Below are 22,075 nucleotides of genomic sequence, written 5' to 3' on the forward strand. Positions count from 1 at the left end.
AAGTACTCGGCGTTTGCAGATGACCTTAACATTTATTTTGAGCTTCCTAACACAGACCTCCAGAAAATTTGAAACTCCATTGATCTCTTTTCTAAAGTTGCTAACTATAAGCTTAACCCCACCAAATCATCCTGTTTTCCTTTGAATCCTAAAAAGCATTTAGAATACTACTTCCCCCTTTATGACATACCTCTTAAATATTCAATAAAGTATCTGGGTATAAACTTCACGCACTCTCATCAAGAACTTATGAAAACTAATCTTTATAAAGTTTGGGATCAAATAAACAATGATCTAACCAGATGGAAAAATATTAACCTTTCACTGTTATCAAAATCTGCTATTATCAAGATGAATATTCTGCCTAGAATTATTTTCCATTTAAACTCTGTTTTTCTTAATATTCCAAAAAAACTTCTTTTGTAAAATGGAGACCACAATTTCTAAATTCTTACGGTTCCCTAAATCAACCAGAATAGCATATAGGAAATTAACTATCCCAAAAGCTGAGGGTGGATTAAGTCTTCCAGATTTCAGTCTTTGTTATCAAATAATTACCGCAAGTCGGTTAATAAAAATAGACAGTTATGATCCATATAATGAATCTTGGTCTCCAATATGGGTCAAGATCTGGTATAACTATATACGTTCATTCAAAATTAATCCTCAATCTATCCCCGTTCTCACACCTGTTGGTGAATTTAACATTACGTTTTTACCTCTTCTAAAAAACAAAATTCATATTTTTCATGATCTGATGAAATCCCTTAATTTGCAAAATACAATCTCCATTCTTCAACCCATACATCTGAATCCAAATTTAAAAATCAGTAATAAAATGATTGACCTATCTAACTTTCCTATTATCAAGAAGGCTACAGTCTGGCATTTTTATAGTACAAAAAAATGCAGCAGATGTTAAAACTTTATTTGGGGCTCCTAATAAATATGACCCTATTTTAAGACAACTCAGCTCACTTATAAAACAAAAATTCCTTAAATACAGAGTTATGGAACAAGATATTCAATTAACACAATCAATCATCAGTTCGCTCTCCCTAAAAAAACAAAATGATCTCAAATACTTATAAACTTGTGTCGTCCATTATACATAGTCATTCACTTTTATTTTCCAAATACTGGGATTCAATACAGGATGAAATCTCTAGCAAATCTAAGTATGAAGCAATCAGAAATACACTAAACTTGACCCCTTTCAAAAATCTAATTTACACACAGCTAATAATAAATAATAACTCTTACTACACCCCAGTTGTTTTACAAAAATTTGGATGTAATAAAAACTTAACATATCCTTTCTGCACTCTCCCTCATGTTGACATAATACACATGTTCTGGAGTTGTAAGACCATCTATAAACTCTGGTGCTCCCTCAGAATTCAATTAGAAAAAATGGGGTATGAGAAAACTACATTTTCTTGGCAAACTATGATCCTTAATATTGTTCCTATTCAAATGAAAGGTATTCGCCATCATGTTCTTGTCTCAGTTTGTGCTCTCCTTAAATATTTCATTAGTAAAAATTGGATCAACCCCTCAGCAATTTCATGGGAAAACTTTAAAGATATGGCAATAAAATATATATCAGAGCACAAAATGTACACGAATAGCAAAAAGAAAAATAATTATTTTAAAAATTATTGGGAAAATCTCTTTGATCTAATCCAGAATAAGTAAAATCCAGCAAAATTTTTTCTTATGCATTTGCATTCCAAGCTGGATCCTTTTTGTACTAGGTATGGTCCAAAATTATTTGATAATGTAAACATTACACTTTACTAATTGTCTTATGTCATTTTATTCGGAGAGGTCCTCTGACATCCATGATGTAAATATATTGTAAATATGGTGTAAATAGGTTTTTAGGACATATATAGTTTACTTTAGGTGGTGGACCCCCAAAATAGTTAATAGTTTATACTTTATATAATAGTATGTTATCTGATTAACATTATCCTCCTCTTGGGAGGCCTGATTTCTATTTGTATTATGTTTTTCTGGGGCACCCTAGTGAATGTTTTACCCTTCAGGAGTAAGGTACTTGTTACAATAACTGCTTGTCTATAAATCAAAACTTGTCCCCATTTAGAATGTACTTTACTTTCTTTTTCTTGGTTTGATGTACCTTATAAGTTCCTTATCTTGTATTTATTTTAATTTTTTTTTGTAAAAGTTTTAAAACTAATAAATATATTTTTGAAAAAAAAAAACAATAATTGGATAGGGTAACAGAGTGCCAAACTTATGGTCATAAAGTAATCAAGCTTAGAAAACTGGATGATTAGCTGGAAGGGAACACAAAGCCTAAGTTTGAAATCATAAGTCACTTGTCTGGATTGCTGGCTGGGATGATGGCTAAATTCAACCCTGGAATGCAACCTTTAGCACCCAAAGCAATTGTAACCCACAGTGAAATTTTGACTGGATAATAGTTCAGAGATTCCAAGACCTGAACCATTATCTTTTTAACTTCATCCCAATGGTGCATATAGTTACATTTTATAATCCTACAGACACCTCTTGGAACAATTGTAGTCCATCTTTCTATGGAAGAGGTTGTTGGACTCACACAAAGGTTGATCTATTTGCTGTCTCTCTGTCTTTCTATGTATCTATTTAGTTTTGTTTATGAGGTTAGTCTTACTAGGAATTTCATATTTTTAGGGGACACCAGAGGTGATTTTCATACTGGCTCAGTGTAATTTGGCTGAACGCTGCTGGGACATCTTTCTGTAGAGCCACAGTGAAAGGAAAGATTGAGTAGAACAGTTTGGAGCTAAAGGTGGGGACAGTAGAAATGTACACTCTCAGCAATGGAGACCTGTCAATATAGCAGCTGTTATAGATAGAAGTAGCAACTGACTCTCATGCTGATGGCACTTATGCCTTATAATCCACTAAAAGTGGATTATGTCTTATAATTCACTTGTAGTTAAAATGAATATGTCAGAAGTGGCAGGCTTTTCTGAGAATTTAGGTTTCACTTTGTATCGGACTATCCTCTTTGGCTTAATGTAACAGAAATAACACTGCTGCTAATGTTGAGACATGGCTGAATCCCATCTTCACATGTTCAGTAAATCAACTGTCCTTTTGTGGGGGTGATCAGACAAAAGAAAATGATGTAAGACTATACATGTATCAGTTGATATTTGTGGAAGAAGTAAAAGATAATTCAAGAGTATAGGTGGTGGATAAAGTTTGAGCTAACGTTGAGACACTGGAATAAAACAAGATTCTTGCTGTGATTCCTGCTAATTAATTCTAAGGGACTATCATGGACAAGTATGCATTTTGGTCTTCTGTTGTGGAGCCATTAAAGCTTAAGATGCAAGTAAGAGCAACAGCGTACTTTTCAATTAAGACAAATTAAGACTTCAATTTAGAAACAAAGGATTATTGGAGATTATGTGATCTAATTTTGAAAAGAATATAAGTATCTCATTTTACATCCAAACTTAGGACAAAATTACAAATGTGGGCATTTTTTTCAGTTAAACTGAAAGTCAGAACTGATGCAGTAGATTATTGCTATTCTGCTCAACTTCTTGAAAAGATTAAAGATGGACTGGGTATGCAGTTTGGGGATGGGTAGTCATGCTGGAATTAAATGTACAACAGGGACAACTGCAACATTAAATTGATCTGCTGCATAGTAAGATATGCATGGCTGTCAAGGATTGTTTTGTATGTGGAGGAATGTGACATGCTAAATGGGACTCTTCTGAGGCTATGTGCATTGAATATGATCAACTTATTCATAATAAAGGGAGGATGACTTTCAAGTAATCCTGTACCCACTCATAACAGGCTGTCTGTTTTAAAATTAAAATCCAATGAAAGTGGAAATAAAATGATGCTTCAAGAAATGGCCAAACCATTAGTAACAGTTTTCATAAAAGAAAGAAGAAGCATAAAACAAACAAACTCTGGGCACAGGAAACAAGTAACAAAATTAACTAATAGTAACCTGAAGCATTACATGGTACAAGTCAATGAAGGTGGATAGTTGCTTATTGCAACACAATATATACTATATACAATCTGGTTAGTGCACGATCTAATTTATATAATTTTTTTGGGGGGGTCTACTGCCTAAGACCTCTTTTACGGTAACTATTCTGAATTTGAAAAAGGAGATTAAGGGACTGACATCAGTGAATTGCTGAAGTGGGTAGGACAATAGTCATCGATCAGTTGATTCTGGGTAAAAACTAGATTTTGGAGGTTTGTTATATGACAGGAAAAGAAAGGGAAGAGAAAACAAAGATCCAGTTATTAGGTTTTCTAAGTAGCTGTTGCAAAATTACTATCTTTCATTTAGATGACCCAGGGGCACCTTCTTTACCAAACCATAATAACAAGCAAGAACATATTTTAATTTTACTCATCTCTTCCTTTTAAAAGAAGAGGAATAGATGCTACTAACAGGCTTTTCAAATCATAAGGACTTGCAAGTTGTGATTGATCCCCTATTTCTTAGGCAATTTATTGGTCTAAAACTATATAAAATGAAAATAGGTACTTGGAAAAACAGCAGTATTCATCTTTTTAACAAGGATTTGAAATTATCATTTTGGCCTTAAGTCATGGCTTGGAAAGCCAGATAACCTAGTGGAATTGGTCAAAGATGAAATTTATTAGAGAATACAGATGACAAAGTAGTATTAGGAAATGAAGCTAGGGGACACCTGAAAGCACTGTGATAGTACTAATCAGGGACAAGGTGACACTGATGACAGTATAGTATTAAGAAATGAAGTTGTGGACACCTGAAAGCAATGTAATAGTATTACTCAGGGACCAAGTGATGCTGAAATGAGGAATGAGTTATTTACTTAACATCAGTGTATAAAAAAGTAACTGCATAAACAATGGCATTATTGCACTGAGAGGCAGAAAACGTTTTCCTAAATATTAAATAATATTTCCTAGAGAACTAGGCATTATACGGAGGGGTGTCAGTTACTCATGAGTAAATTTGTAAAATCTTTAGAAGTAGCTATAGTGACTTCAACAACTTTTTATAAAGAGCACTTTATGAAAGAAATAAGTTGACTTTATGTTACTTTCTGTAAGATAAAAGATTGAGTGAAATGGATCAGGCTGAAACTGAAAAGCATTTTACATTATTTTTATTAGATTAGCATAAGTTAACTTATAGCTGGTCAGTTCCTTCTCAACACCATGATAAACTATATCCCTAAATGTGGACAAATACATATTCATACCCTACATCATCTTACTCAAATTTCTTTACTCACTTCCTTGCTTCTATCAATTTCTCTCTCCTGGCTTTCTCTCTAAATACACCATATGCCTGCTTTTCTCACTTTGTTTTGCAATTCCTGTTTGTATTATACTAACCTACCTTTAATTTCTCTATAAGCTATATTGATTAATTGATTGATTGATTGATTGGCATTTGTTGACCGGGAAAGTCCACTTGGTCAGAAACCCATTTTCAGTGGAGGCCCAGGGAGAAATGCTCCACAATCAGTAAAATAATGTCAGATTACAGTAGATAGGTAGTTATACAACTTTAGAAAGAAAGATATTAAACTATATGAAAAATATAGACAAGTATCACATCATAGGAAACATTTTTACAAATACTGTAACACCTTCTATTTCACATAGAGGTGAATAAGGTGCAGACATTGTGTAGAAAAAAATAAATTGAATTTAATTCAATGTAAGTACATTGCCTTCAAAACTGAGATATCACAAGGGAATGAGTTAGGGAGAAATAGTAGTTGGATTGGTCATTAGTGATTGGTTATAGTTTTGGATAGAGGGAGTATTAAGGAGATCATGGGGGTCTGGTATTAAGGGAGCAAGGACATGTGGGGTTGTTAAGATAATAGCTTTTTAGTGAGGATTTAAAAATCATTAAGGGAATTTAACAAAGCAATAGATGTTGGTAGTGCATTCCATTATTTAGCTATAGAATAGGAATATAGGCTTTGTCCTGCTCCTTTGTTTGGTTTTGATATGATCAGAAGCTGTTTATTTGTGGATCGTAGATTTCTAGAGGGGGTACAGGGTTGAATGGTTGACAGTAGAGCAGGGCATTTCTCTGGGTTATATATGATCTTGTGAGCCAGGGTTAGTTGGGTGTAACTGAGGTACTGGGAGAATTCATACCAATTAAGCATTTTGATAGCTTGGCAATGATGAGGCAAACTTTGCAATTTTGTTGTAGCATCATTGTAGTTTATTAAAGTGGGAGAAGTGAATGTTTGTGAAGAAAGGAGTGCCATAAAATAGGGAGGGGAGTAGTAAAGACTTGGCCAGCTTCATTTTTGTGGGTCAGTCCATGTACGTTTGATGTTTGTGAGTTCTTTTTATGCTGTAAAAATGTGTTACTCTTTGTCTATTGTTGTACCAAGTAGTTTTGCAGAATGAACAACATGACATTTCTGTTTTATCTTAGGAGTAAATTTTAAAGTCTTATGGGGTTGGTTTGGTAGTGAAAATAAGTAGTTTAGTTTTTTGGCATTTAGAAGTTATTGAGAGTCATTAACCCAGATTTCTATGGATTCGAATACCTTTCGGAATGTTTTTAGGAGGTCTTGAAAGTTGTTGGAGGAGGATATGATTGTGGAGTCATTCATATATTGGACTATAAAATTTCTCTGAATATTAAATCATTGTCATATAACTTGTATCTATTCTTAACCAATATTTTCATATTATGTCAATGTTGGTATCATTATTTAAACTGTGTTTTTTGCATTATTTTTAAAGACTGTAAATTTATTATTCTTAAAATGTTTTGTAATACTTTGCAGCTTTTCTCCCCAGGCCTCCACTAAAAATGGACTCCTACCCAGTTGTACTTCCACAGTAATCAAATTTCAATTAATAAATAAATAACTTGGAGCAGTTCTACCCCAGGGTAGATTGGATACAGTATTGTTACTATACCCTATTAAAAAATTGGCAGTAAATATACTGTTAGCAATTTAAATCAATGGTGCTCTGGGGACCAGGTAGGTATTTTGGATTCTATATAGGTGCATATATTGCCATGGAAAAGCAGTTAAAAAAGATGTGATGAACTGGAAGTCTATCTCTCTGTTCAAATTGTTGTTGTGTCTTTCATTTTTTCCTGATTAGGGGTCGCCACAGCAGAACTCCAGTCCGCTAATGATTGGTAGTTGGCTTTTACATGCCGAGTTACCAGCCCTGACACGCAACCTTCAATGAAGGTATGCCCATTCATGCATGTCTGCACACAGAAGACGCTCTAGCTGAGAATCGAACCGGACAGTGTCTTACTGTGAGGAGACAACGCTACCGCAGCACCACCACCACGGTTCTATCTCTCTGTTCAAATATGACTATCAATTGATAAATACTATGTCACAGGAGAGGAGCCATTCTAGAGATAAGAACTGGTCATTAAAGAAAATTTGTTGGTTGGCCTAAAAGTATGAGGAGGAGAAATGTGTGTGGTTGGTAAAGGGATATACAGGTAAGTTATAATTAGGAGTATATTGTAAAAATCCAGTGATCTGGTGTCACATGAAGCTTTGTTTAATTTAATTTTGTTTTGTCCTAAATTTTATTCAGCAAGACAGAGGGACTCTGAAATGGCCAGTTTCAATAAAAAACTTTTATTGTCGAAACCACAAGCACTTTCACAAACTAAGCTGCTTCTTCAGGTAATGCCTATCAAACTAAAAAACTCAGTTTAAATACCATATACTACCGTCCTTGATTAATCACGTGGCATCAAGGCACTCAAATTATCTAAACAAACAGTCTCATAAAAGCATATGCATAGTACTTAAGTACAGAAATTCATTCATAAAAATGCATATGTAACAAATATATATATATATATATATATATATATATATATATATATATATATATATATATATATCAAACACATAAAAATACAATAGTACAAAGGTTTGTTCAGCTTGTCCTAAATTTTGTTTTTTTGTTTTTTTGTTTCATGTTGCTTACTAAAACACATATCTAAAATTTGAGGTTAATGAATATCCATGTGTTACATCAGGATAGAAAGATGAGTGATACAAAGCTGATGCTTTAGTGCTATTTTAGTGCCTTTTTATCTGTTGTGTAGTCCATCCATGCTTACAATTCATGTGCTAGTCCTATAGTGACCTCATGAACAGCTGCTAGTATTCACAGAGATTACTGGGCAGATATACAGAAGTAGATTGCTGCTAAGCCTTTCCTTCCATATCACACAGACACCTAACAAACACTGAAAGACAATTTGTATTCAACAGTTCACCTATTCCATGTCATTAGGAGGAAGAAAAATGGAATACCAGAAAAAAATCTGAATGCAGGGAGGGCATATAAACTCCAAAATAGAAGGCATCTCAGCTGGAAATCAAACCAGAGAACCTCCAGCTGTGAGCTAGCAATGCTACTTACTATACCCCTGTGATGTGGTGTAATCTGCAGAATTTTCCAGCATTTGGTTTCTTATGATAACGACATGATCTCATATGCTGAGAAGGTGATATGTTTTGGTAATACATCTGTTATACTACTTGCTATACAATTTTGGTTTAAAGATAAATATGTCTAAAAGCAGATGGTTTGGGTTTTACATATATTTTGGAAGGTATAGAGCTATCTACCGTTACATCCTCAGTTTTGGGTATAGCTTCAGGTACTGACAATGAGACAGAGATGCAATAACAAACTGCACTTCATTTTGTGAGTACCATCATAAAATCATAAAAGTTATTTCAAATGAGGTAGGAAATAATTATTTTACTAGTCTTTTTGTTGAAAACCTGTATAATGACTTCAGGATATTATACTGTTGGTATTTATCCTCTTCCAGAAAGGTTAGAAGCCTATATAATGACAGCTTTCTTTTCAGGGGTTTAAAGAAGTAGACTTAAACCTATCTCAAAGGATATCTTATACAAGAAGACATGTACCAGAAGTTCATAAATGATTCACACATTGTCTTTTTTTTTCAGTATTCTAAAAATTTTGAAGAAAATGTGTCCTGGATAAAATTCTTGGAAAAGTATTACAAAGCCATCATGGTGACCATTTTGAAAGGTGGGATGATGGTAGGAAGATTTTAGGGTCTAATTTTAAAGCTCTAGATAGCAAAATTTATAGAAATCAATGATGGATAGTAACAACTGAAGTTCTCAATTCAGGAAGAACATCTTTGAGGTACTAGAAAAAAAATTTTTTTTTCGAGCCTGGATATGAAATATTACATGATTTCCAGAAAACAAAAACACAGCCATTGCATGAAGATTGTATATAACCAGCATTTTAAAGACTTTACTAGGACATCTGGACACCAACATTTACCAATAAAGTGCTATATGTTACAAAATGGTTTACCAGAAGCACTATGCTATTATGCATAATTAGAAACAAAACTGCATGTTCTTGATTGCCTCATGCTCAACTTTTCTGGAAGGAGTTCTTTGTACTTAAATTACCAAATGTGGATGTATTTCTACTTCCACATTTGAATCTGTTTTTTATCTTTTAAGGTGCTTCTGTTTCTGGACTTTATTCTCACAAGATATACTTTAATGGAAGCATATGTTATAGCAGTAGTAGATTGCCTACCTGCCCATACACCTGGTCATGATGTCCTTAGATGACTGTGTATTGGGTATGTGCTGTTGTATCATCCTGCCTCCACAATAGTCAACCCATACTCCTGCCTTCTAGGAGGTTAAGCACTCCTCAAGCTTTTGTTGGAATAATTTACTTATGGCTTTGATTGCCACAGTGTCCTCCAAGAATTTCAGCACCAACTCCAGTAAATTATCTAATTCACAGCAGACAGCACTAGTAGGTAGCTTGGACATGCTGACCCACTGCTACCTGACAGCCCTAGTAGATAGCTTGGACATGCTGACCCACTGCTACCAGACAGCCCTAGTAGGTAGCCTGGACATGCTGACCCACTGCTGCCCTTGTGGCCAGAATAATTTCATCACATCCCCCCATCTTCATTTGGTACCTCCTTTGCAAACTACATTTATTTTTAATCTTATTCACAACCACTTCAGGACTGGCAGTGAAATGGCAATCAGGTGCCAAAAGTGGATTTTTACTGATCCACAGCTGGAGTATCATAGGCAATCTGCTTATTGTGCCAAATCAAGCTCTGCCCCCCCCCCATTACTTCTAAACTGTCATCCTGTTTACATAACCAAGCTGAACATAACTGAAGCAGAGCCTTCTGTGATCTTACACTCACAGCATTAATTTCACAGTAAAACCTGTCTTGAATAATCAAATGACATCACAGGTGAGGAAGATGAGCTGTTCTTAGCTAACTTTGGAATATTTTTTTCGAAAGGATAACTTGCGTTGTTGTTATTACCAATTTGCAAAGCCACCAAAATAATTTCACATAGTTCCAGTGGTGGTATATAAACCCAGTGAACTATTCCAACATATGAACTCCTGCAGCAGTGCTTTCTTGACCTTATATTTAAAAATACATTATAGAATTAATGCATTAAAATCCATATTCAGTGTAAAATTTCCCTTATTCAAAAATATTGCAGTTCTGTTGCTCAGACTAAAAAGGGGACATGACTGTTAGTAGAAAGGTTATGCTTCAGTGGAAGGCAGCATAAATACTGAATCACTGAAAGCTAATTTCAGTGAACAGGAAGTGTTGCACTTTCTCTAGTGTTGTTCAAGTGAGAGTTGGCATATATGCATTAATGAGCTGTTGGGGTCTCCCCCAGATGGGGATCCTAAGGGAGCTTGCCCCCTCTGCAAAAAAGGCTTGAAATTTTGTTCACTGAAAGTAGTTTTCAGCAAATTACTTTTGTGCATTTGTCAATTGAAGAATAATCCTTTGATGGATAATTATGAATCCACTAAAAATGTATCTGTATCTATAAATATCATCACTCTGAGTCTTACACAAAGTCTTTAAAATGTACACCATTGTGAGCTGGTCACGTTTGACATTTCAAACATTGCTTCCCAGTGACCTTGGTCAAATACTGCTATGGGATCCGATCCACATGTCATTCCTGATGCAGCATATAATTAAATATTTTAAGTTTGAGCCACTTGTTTGGGCAACTACTAATGACAAACTGCACTCAGAATTAGAATTCATCACAGATAGTAAAACACCATCTCAAGTGTTAGCTTCTACTCTTCCAAGAACCTATATTCTGTACCAAGATTCTCTTAACTAGCTATACATTTAATGCTTATCCTATCCAAACACAGTGAAACATCAAAGATTGCCAGCCCTAAGCCTTTGTGATATATAACAGCAAATGGATTTTATTTTATAGTTAAGATACAGTGGTCTAAGGACTCTTTCATATATCACAACAGAGGTAAGAAGTGTAACATGCAGATTCTTAAACATAGTGTGCAGTTATAAAAATGTGTTTTATTCAGTATGACATGCATGTGGTTAGACAGCAGTGCAGTTCATAAGAATGAATCACCATAGAATTATACTAAGTCCCATGAATGTTGATATCTTGATATAGATACAATGACTTGTATAATGAAATCATCCCATGGCATACATCTCAACTTCTTTGAGCACAAAATCTAGAGAAAGACATAAATAATAGGGGCAAAGGCCTCAAAATAGGGACACTTTTTAAATATTGCTCTTAAAAACTTAAAAAGTTGGTAAAATAACAGGTTTTTGAAAAGGTATGAGGTCTGAAACTCAAATGTGTAACATTATTTTCTGAATTCAATCCCCAATGATTTGCCAGAAAACCACAGTTTTATGAGAAACAGACCAAAAATACAAGGCAAAAATCTACACAGCTGAGAGGTATGTTCCATGGACAAACAGTCTAGCTATGATGCTACAGTTATGTCTATAACACACACACATACACATAACACTATTTACTCTGCAATGTATTGTGAAAGTGTTATGACTGCTATAGACAGGACTCATGGCACAGGATCCAAGAGGATACCATTTTTTATAGTAGCAGTCCACTGTGGAACAGACATGCAGACTAACACACATGCCCACACACACACACACAAAACTAGAGTGTGTGTGTGTGTGTGTGTGTGTGTGTGTGTGTGTGTGTGTGTGTGTGTGTGTGTGTGTGTGTGTGTGTGTGTGTGTGTGTGTGTGTCGCATATATGCATATTGTATGTTCAAGAGAGAGTAATAAAAGATACTCATGTACTCATGTATGCCTGTGTTTGTGGATGACACTGTAATGAGTACACTGATACACTGACAGAGGTATGGAACAGTGTGCGTGCTGTAGATGCACACACCTTGCACATATTTCTATACAGTACCAATAATATTAGTCTGTAGTGCATGTAGTACAGTATATATTTATAGTACTATGTGCATCAGTGACTAATGCTCAGGACAGTTGTGGATGTTGGCACATCTGTATTACACTATGTGCTATGACTCGACCCACATGACCAGTTTCAATTCATAAGCATTTACACCGCATTGGTTATGTTTTCACAGAAGGCTAGTTTGTATATTGTGTGAATAAAGGGACTGGTGCTGGTTTATTCCAGTTCTAGAGAGGCAGATCCCGTCACTGTTGGGAGGAGACAGTGTACAGTGGTACTAGTGTGCCTGTGTATGTGACACATTATGACAACATGTCCATGTATCCCTTTGGTTCAAAAGTGCATAATTCCTTTCACTTTCATTTACAATTGATGTTGCTCAGTTTTGTTATACCAAGCAATACACCAGGTTTACAGGGAAGCTGGGTACTTGGTAAGTGTAGTAGAGATGGTAGGACAGTAGCTATCCTACATACTTTACTCCATAATTCCCACATTTGCGAATCACACTGAAATTGGTACAAGAGTTGATTTGCATTCCTGCTCCAGATATTAATCTTCTAGGAATGCAGAAGTGTGTGCAAATACTCCCAGAGCTACAGGAACATAGGTGAACTGTGTACAAGCCTAGCACATAGTATGCAATTACAGATCGGGTTTGTGAATAAGTATATTGTACTATTCATTGTCTTATATAAATTTAATTTCAATATTTGATTTAATTTATCTTCCCTTTGCAAAATAAAAAAATGGTTTTAATATGAAATGCTGTATCGTAAAATTAAAAAAGTAAATGTTACTGAGAACTTGGAAAGTCATGCAAAAATATGGATAGGGATTGATTTTGGCCATTTTTTTTTTCTCCTTAGGGCTCTACCTTCAATGATGCATTGGATCCGAACGCAAAAACCAGGAGAAAGTGGCATTAACATCATCACAGCTGATTTTGTAGAACTGGGAGATTTTATCAGCACTGTTATAAAACTGAACTATCTCTTGGATGAAGAAGAAGACAATGCAACCTGATAGCTAGACATTTATTATTTCAATTAATTGTAATTGTATTAAATAAATCTTCCTACTGAATTCAGACTCTCTGAAGTCTTTAGGGCTATTAATGGGTGGGCTGGGGTATATGTTGTTGGTGATCTCAGTCTTAGTCGATGCTTAAAATTATTTTTCAAAAGCAGGAAAGGTGCTGTTTCTATTTCATGCAGAAGGGTAAGGAGATGGCTTTATGTACCGTATGTTCTATTGTGTTGATGTGCTTTTCTTGCCTTTTGAATTAGACGTGTCGGTGATGCTTGCATGCTGATAGATTCAAGCTTAAGACTGATTCAGCAGTATGAGTTAGGAATGCCTCAAACAGTCATGAAATCTATGATTCGTAAGCACTCAGCTTCATGAAATCAGGTAAAATGGTCTCAGTTTTAATCATTGTTCTTTAGGTTGTTAATTACACAATAGCTTTTATCCCTCTTTATAATGTCCATAGGGAGAATTCGACAGATTCTCAAAGCTGTATTCCAGGGTTGTTCCATCATAAATATTTTCAATTTATAATGCTTTAAGTAAGCAGATGATAAAAAGCAAATTAATATCCATTTTAAATAGTTTTTGTGCCCAAATTCCACTAGATTAATACCCAATAATATATAAAACTACCTTTATATGATATATGTCATAGCTATTGAAGATTTTGGCATTTTCACTTGCTTGTTCTTGATACATAATGCATACAGATCCCACAAAAATATTAAAGGAAATATAACTTAAAATCAGATAATGTAACTTTCATCTAAAATGTTTTAAAATACAGTTAGAACTTTTCTTAAGCTTCTACAAAAAATATTGCCCATCCTTTTTGTTTCAGATGCATTTAGTTTGTTTTGCATTTGTTTGTAAATTATATCTAAGTTTCATTTATGTTACCTGTACATTTAGACCAGAAAAACAAACATTTTCATAACTTCCCCAGTTGTACTAAATAACTTCACATATGATTGCATACAGTCGTAAATTAAGGGGGATAAAAATGCAGTAGTAGTATCTGCTTGATGTTACTCTGAGCTTTCCTTAATTAAATGGATGTGAAATGAATGCTATCACACCTTCAGATTTTGTTCCAAAAAGTTAATTCCAACTAGTATGTTTAAAAAGTTTTAAATGTAATGTAAATTGTTGCATTAAGGTATATATATGTATCAATTGTAGTGTTGTCAGTATTCAATTTATTAACTAAATCTGTGTCAGGAGAAAAAAGTTATAGTTGTAAGAAAACTGTGATTTCCAGTTATGTAGCTGGTAATTGTTTAGACAAGTAATTACACGTTTCACTTTATTTTAACTTAGGAGATTCAAAAAATATTTAAAATCCTCAACACTAGTTATTGGATCTGAAAGTGAACCATTTTGCTGAAGTATTTTATGTGCATAGTATGTGTGTTGAGGTAACAAAGAAATGTAAATGTATTTTATGATGTTCATACAACAAGTGGACTGACCACATTGTAAGACAGTTATTTGAACATCCAGTGGGCTTATCTGCATTTTAAAAAGGGGAGCAGCCAAAATAAAAAGCAATGTTTCGCAATAAAATAAAGTATTTCTTTTTCTGTGCAAAGAAAAGCAATTAAATATCTGTCCCAGACCTTTACACATAAAAGTGATACTGTCTTAAAAAGAGAGTGTAAAGAAAATTCTGATATATCTTGTACATCAATACATTATTACAGAAGATGTGATCTGTTAAGGAATAGCATTTTGGATTGCATTAAATAAATACTGTTCCATTTCTGCCATGCTCTAAATGTCTACCAGTGCTCAGTATGCTTGCAGGCTCATTGATTCTTTGCTATAATTAATGCATTTTATTTATTTCAGATCACAGTGGTCAGACTGGTTGCTATATTATCATACTGGTTATTTGAGGGCATTGAAAACTAGTAGTAAAGTGTGTAGTACAATATCCTAATTTGTGAAACTGTACAATGTTTTTAACTGAAGCCGTTGTGAAGTCCACTGTTGTCTGAATGTTTTTCCATGTCAAAAAGTACAAAAACATTCCTCAAATGATAACTTCAGCTTTGCAGATACGCTACAAAACAATCTATCTCGAACTTTTTAAATCAATTATCCCTATTGATAATATAGTAAGACTACACTTTCCACTAAAATAACAAACTTTTCTTGTGTGAAACATGTCAAATAAATTGTATTATTTGTGTTCTAACCGTGTTGATTTGTAATACAATGATAGTGTTGTTTATTCTATACATGTTGCTTTACAAAAAAAGTGTTTCCAAGCAAAAGTATATGTTTTGTACAACACTGATGCATTTTCCCTTGGTTTAAAAAACACATTGAAAACTATACTTAAAAATAAAGACTGCCCAACAATGCTTATTTTCTGAGGTCTGTGCTTGAATTGAAGAATTATTTTCAGCAGTATGCAAAATTTAGCAGAACTAAAGTTATTCAGTTTGTCTCCAGGCTGTTTCAGAAGTGTTCGCTGCAGCTGATGTCAACATTGTAAAAGGTCATTTAATAGGTACAATGCACTGCTGATTAGAATTTCAAATAGTGTGTTTTAAGATGATTATTTTCAAGAAATTGATTTGAAAACAGCATGCTAATTACATAAGGTAAATCACTTACTCTAAATGAGAGATGTCTGTTTTACATGTGAACTATTTTCACTTCACTGTCTTTATAACCAAATGTTTTTCATGGATGCATGCCTCTCAACTGTCCAGATTTTCACAGAATGTCCAGATTTTTGCCTCATATTTTTGGTCCGTTTCTCATAAAATTGTGTTTTTCTGGCAAATCACTGTCAAATCATTGGGGACTGAATTCAGAAAATAATGCAAGACATTTGAGTTTCAGACCTCATACCCTTCTGAAAATGCACGCCAATACAAAACCTGTTATTCTATCAACTTTCAAAGTTTGTAAGAGCAATATTTAAAAAGTGTTCTTATTTGAGGCCTTTGTCCTCCCCATTATTTATGGCTTTGTCCAGATTTCTTGCTCAAAGGGGTTGAGAGGTATGCATGAAAGAAAAGAGGTTTTTTTTGTTTGGTTAAAGATTACTTTTTCCATATGTAATTCAGTCCTGAATTTAGCAAAAGGAATTTTTCAGAACTGACAATCTTGCAGTTGCACATAAAATATTCTTTGCATTACCTGGACTACATTGTTTAATATATTCCAGTAAATGGGATATATTGATTAATACAAAGTTGTTTTGTTTACAAACATTCCAGAAACATATGCATCTAATAGTATAACATCACTGTTACACTAGGGAGTCATTAATCTTCAAAGCAGGATTTAAAGACCTTACAAGTGCAGTTTCTTCATGTTTACACCTCTTCGTTTATGATTATATGTAATCATAAGTGGAATTACTTAGTACATAGAGGGCATAGCATTATGTCAAAAAGGTTCAGAACTTAAGATGCTTTGATATCCATTTGAGTAGTTTTTAATTTAGTTGTTAATTGGTCAGGTGACTTGGTGGTCATTCCCTTACTCTTTTTAGGTAGAACCTAGGCAACAAGTGTAAGGATAAACAATATATGGACAAATGAATGAAGTGAGGAAACCTGCATATTTCTGAGAATTGATGGGGAAAATGAGTGCCCAGGAAAAAGCACATAGACAAAGTCCAGGCAGACAATGACCAGAGGTTAGTATTGACGTCAGGAGCTAAAAGTAGGAATTCTATTGGATTGAACTCCCTCATCGTTTAACTACACAAGAGCACTTGACAAGGATTTCCATTTTCCCCATTGCTATTCACTCTAGCAAATGAAACACTAGCCTGTGATGTATGGCAAATCACACCCAATATCATCTGCATTCCACTAAGTCCCTAGAACTGTTTGTCCACTATGTGGTTTATGGATGATGGAGATTTTTGTCTTGCAAAATCCAGAACTGATCTTCACAGAGTTTTGTGAGTGTTACCACTTTCAGGAGATGATTGAGGTTTGCAGATTAACACACATAAATATAACTTGATACCATTAAAACAATGAAATAAGGAATATTCAACACAAGTAAAATTATGGAATACCAGTAATGGATCAAATCATATATTTACTTGTCATTATTTATAAGAATCATACTAAGGTTATTGATCTAAATTGTAGTACCATTATAAAATACGTCTTCTTCATGCTTTTTAGATGAAAAAAAACTTAAGCTTCCTTTTTTAGCTAAAATTAATACAGCTAAAATGATGATCTACTTTTTTTGGGGTCTTTGTAGCACAACCATGACTACACCAAAGGGTGCATCTGCCATACTCAACCGCTTCATTAGCACAATACTCTAATGACTCCACAGTCATAGAATCAACATTTGCCATGAGCTCCATGGACATAAATTGCACAATCATTCCTCTCACTATAGTGGCTGAATGAAGCTGAGGTAAATAAGTAATCAGCTGACATTGTGTGTGTGTGTGTGTGTGTGTGTGTGTGTGTGTGTGTGTGTGTGTGTGTGTGTGTGTGTGTGTGTGTGTGTTTGTGTGTGTGTATGTGTGTGTGTGAGTCTACATGTTGTAGTTTGTGCATATTGTCTGTTTGCCATCTGTGTATGTGTGTGTGAATATATATATATATATATATATATATATATATATATGTGTGTGTGTGTGTGTGTGCATGTATATGTGCATACATGTGTATCTATATTTATATATATACTTTACCTGCCAGCACAAGTCCAGAGGCAGTAGTTACTCCAAAGCCTTATTCTATGGAAACACATAGGTGGTAAATGGTGACACTTGAAGACACACAGAATGTTGAGTTGGATGTCTAAAAAACTAGGCAGAGCTATCCTGCTTGAGTGACAACCCTGGTATTAATGACAACATGTCAAATTCTTCAGCACTACAATGTTTCCACAGACTTTTTGCTGAGAATGATCAGGAGGGTAACCAAGGCCAGATGTCAATAGTCTGATCTGACATGAAAGGTATCACAGCCAGTACAAGTACATCTCGCACATCATAGAAACCTCACTGTCCTACAGAATTATGTATATTCCTGAGCACATTCCTTTTAAACAGGATAATTAAAATAATGCAGCCTCAGAACTACTGGTTCACTAAGTCACATCTCTCAACATGTTTCCAGATTACCATGAGCACAAATCATTTTGTCCACATAAAGATATTCTTTAATTACAGCAACAATAAGCTTCTCGCTCCATTTTCTTCCTGACAAAAAGTAAATAAATAACACCAGTAGCAGGGATACATTCCCTCATATATTTTCCATAGTATATAAATTAAGAAAACCCATACCTATAGATGAGTCATCTCTCCAGAACAAAAGCAGGCTTGGGTTCAGCAACATATGCCATTAAAATGTTTCAGCAAACTGAATGCTCTTATTATTGGTTACTTGAACTATGCCAATGTAACCTGGCATGTCTATACAACTTATCAACAAACACACTCAATGCTTCCACAGTTTCTTCATGCCCATCAATGGTGAGAATCTTGTTGAATCTGCCCTTACCTACTTCATCCTTTCCTTTGCTAACATTAATGTCACTACTACCTCCTTAGTAGATATGACCACCTAACAGTAATATTTCCCCTTAAAACATACCTGAACTCCCCAAAAATGCAGTATTTTGTGATTACCCAAGAACAAACTTCCTCATATTTACATACCTTTTCACAATTAAAAATGGTGCAGGTATCCTAATAACCCTGTACCTGACTGCTACTGCATGCTGTTTTAAATTCTGTCTCTTTATGGACATATGCATCAGAGAACCAGTTTCCTTTCACCATGAGAAAATGGTAAATACAGAAATATCCCCATTTGATAAGATTCTCATATCAATAAGCTTTACAACAAAAAGACAAATGTAGCAAATCCTCAATGACCTTCTATAAAAGAGACTAAAACCTAATAATTAAAACACTCACAGTATTATGGACTGCATGGCCAAGAATGAACTTGTGGTCTCTGCCATCTCTAAAGATAACCACAAGGTATTTACTTAGTTACATTCATAAACTTAGAAATGATGGCCATTTGCGTGCTGAACATATTCTAATGAAGTGTCCTACTGTGATACCAAAGTTAGTGCTGATATCCTTGTAGATAAATTGTGTGCTAATTTAATGATGCCACCCCTGACGGATACTTCCTTTATTATCAGCCATCCCATTCCCTCAAATGAGTTTGGATCAGGTTATTACCACACTATCCAAAACCAGAAATACTAGTGCCTTGAGATCTGACTGATTTAACTGCTATAATGTACCCTTTGTTAAATCTACTGATGTTATGTTGTCCCATCTCGCCTTCATTTTACTGGTTGGTTCAGAACCGAGCATCAGTTCCGACTCGGCCTTATACTAAAGTTCAAGAGCTCTTTACTGGCTCAAGGCTGCACTGTATCCCATGAAGCCTAGCAGCAGATACCCTGATCTTGTTTGCCGCTTGAAGCTTCGGAATCCCCCTCTGCTGGCTCAGGCTGAGTAAAAACTGTTATTACTTAGACTGGTTTTTCGAAACTTTTTCTTCCAAAAGTCATTTAAAGTTATTTAAAGTTACTTGAAGTCCTTTTTGGTGTTGTTTGCTATACCTATCTACTCTGTTTCTTGTATTGTGGTTTTGTTCTTTGTGGCTGTCATTTATTTTTTTCTACTACTAGGCCTGTGTTGTTTTCTGGTGCTTCCCCTTTCTGTTTAAGTTAGAGGATCAGAGAGCTGTTTATCCTGCTTCATTCACTATAGCCCGTTTTAGTTACAGGGCTTCTCCCTGTTATTGTTGTTTGCTTCAGAGCATCGTTTAAGTTCGAGGCGTCTCTTGGGTTGAGGAGTTCATCCTTTTTCAGTAAGAAACTCTTCTCAAACCCCTTCTTCTCTAGTTAAAAACATTTTTTTTCTTATTGTGTGTACTATTGTATTTGTTGTTTTTTCTGCATTATGTCTAAAGAAAAACATTCAGGTTTCAAATAATGTGACTCCTGTACACAGAAGATGTCCATCACAGATGGACATACCAGCTGTGTTTATATAGGGGCGTGCACTGCAGGATTATTATTCTATTTGTAGCATGGATTTAGTGCAAAGTTCAGGAGCACAAGAACAAAACTACCAACAGAGGTTTTTCTTAGGGGACACTTTTGAATGCTTCCTTCAAGATCGAAGACAAATCTTCAATTCCACCAGCTTCATCAGAACCATCCAAGAGAAAGAAAAGGGATCAGTCACCATCCTTGGAGCCTGTATGCTCACCTCACCTGTACTTGGTGCCTCAACACTTTTTTACAGTTTGTGGCTAGTGATCCAAATCCTGCTCCTGTGCTCCAAATCATCAGAGTCTAGCAAATGATGATATGACATGGAGCATATGGTATAGGTAACTTAAACTGCAGAAACCTGGTAAGACATCACCAAGACAGATGGGTACAATCAGTCATATCAGGATACATCACTTCTCATCCTCATCCCATCCAGTCCACAAAAAATCTCCACACATACCACCCAGTCAAAGGAATCAAGCAGCCTAGAAATCCAAAAGAAAGGTTGCTAGAAAAAGCCAAAAAGTCCCCACAGACCAATCAGAATCCGAATTATTCTTTTTTTCTTTTTTACCAAAAGGGTACTAAAGACTAGAGACCCTAGGGAGGACCAAGCACTAAAGACAAACTCAAGAAAGAACGTCCGGATGGTAATCACGGAAGTCCATACTCACCTTTGAACCTTTCTGGGGAGGTGATATATTGATGCTTTCGATAGATCTCCTCCATGCATGTCAACTTCAATTTTCCAAATGATATCACTCTCAGGAGATATCTACACATCCACCCATCCAGGCCCTGCCCCCTGGTCTCACCACTGCCCTTTGGTCTCACCACAGCCCATAGCAGTGGTCAATGTTCATCTGGCATCTAGGATTCCAGGTGTGATCTGGGGCGAGCGTGTTTCCATTCTTACCACTGAGCAGCATCTCTGCTAATCAGAATGAGGACACTACAACTGGATGAGGGGGCACTACTTCATCTCTGCTCAGAGTTAGGCATTACAGTCAATTTTAAAAATCTGTCTTGTTGCCTTCTCAGATTATTATTCAAAAAGATATTAGTAGCAAAACTGCCCTCAGAAAGAAATACTACATTTAAAGAATCAGAAATCATGTCTGTTGAGTAAAAGTAAAAGTGAGGTTCAGAAAAGAAATCTCAGGTTTTAGGTCAGTTTAATGCCTTAATTCCCTTGCAGCAGCAGCAGCTCTGTTCCTGAGAACGTCTACATGAATTCTACATATATTGGTCCAACTTCACTGTTGCCACACAAAATTTTGATAGGCAGGATGGGATCACCATCTGCACATCAATGTCCTGGAGATGAGAGCAGGCATTCCAAAACTCTTTCAAACCAGGGACAATTTCAATTCAATCACAACATGTCAACATGTCTGTGGTAAAACACAAAAGGTAACAAAAGATCCTACCCTTATGTCAAGAGGCCAAGAGGTTGGCAATGAGAGCTCTTCTCACTGCTTTCTCCTTCTTATCTTGGAAGACTCCTTTTCCTATATCCATCCGTCAGCTAGAAGAGTTTCTGAATTTAGTTCTTCTTGTCTATTCCCCTCCTACTTTTTTACTTCACAAAGACAGAGTCTCCCTCAGAACAAATTTCTCCTTCTTACCTAAGATATGTTCTGAAGCCAATCTAAATCAATCCATTAGTTACCAGTATTTT

The 22,075-nt window shown here is 35.2% G+C and overlaps 1 protein-coding gene across 1 annotated transcript in view; it reads left to right on the plus strand.

The window, feature by feature from the left end:
- PLCXD3 (phosphatidylinositol specific phospholipase C X domain containing 3) overlaps positions 1-15,735 on the plus strand; it is a 967,154-nt gene extending 951,419 nt beyond the window's left edge. Inside the window, exon 3 of the mRNA XM_044069778.1 lies at positions 13,200-15,735. Within this exon, the coding sequence (XP_043925713.1) occupies positions 13,200-13,356 (157 nt within the window). The 3' untranslated portion in view covers positions 13,357-15,735. The remainder of the gene's footprint in view (positions 1-13,199) is intronic.
- The last annotated feature ends 6,340 nt before the right edge of the window (positions 15,736-22,075 follow it).

This window comes from Protopterus annectens, chromosome 1.part0 (genome assembly GCF_019279795.1).
Source record: "Protopterus annectens isolate FY-2018-M chromosome 1.part0, PAN1.0, whole genome shotgun sequence".
Taxonomy (NCBI): Eukaryota; Metazoa; Chordata; order Ceratodontiformes; family Protopteridae; genus Protopterus; species Protopterus annectens.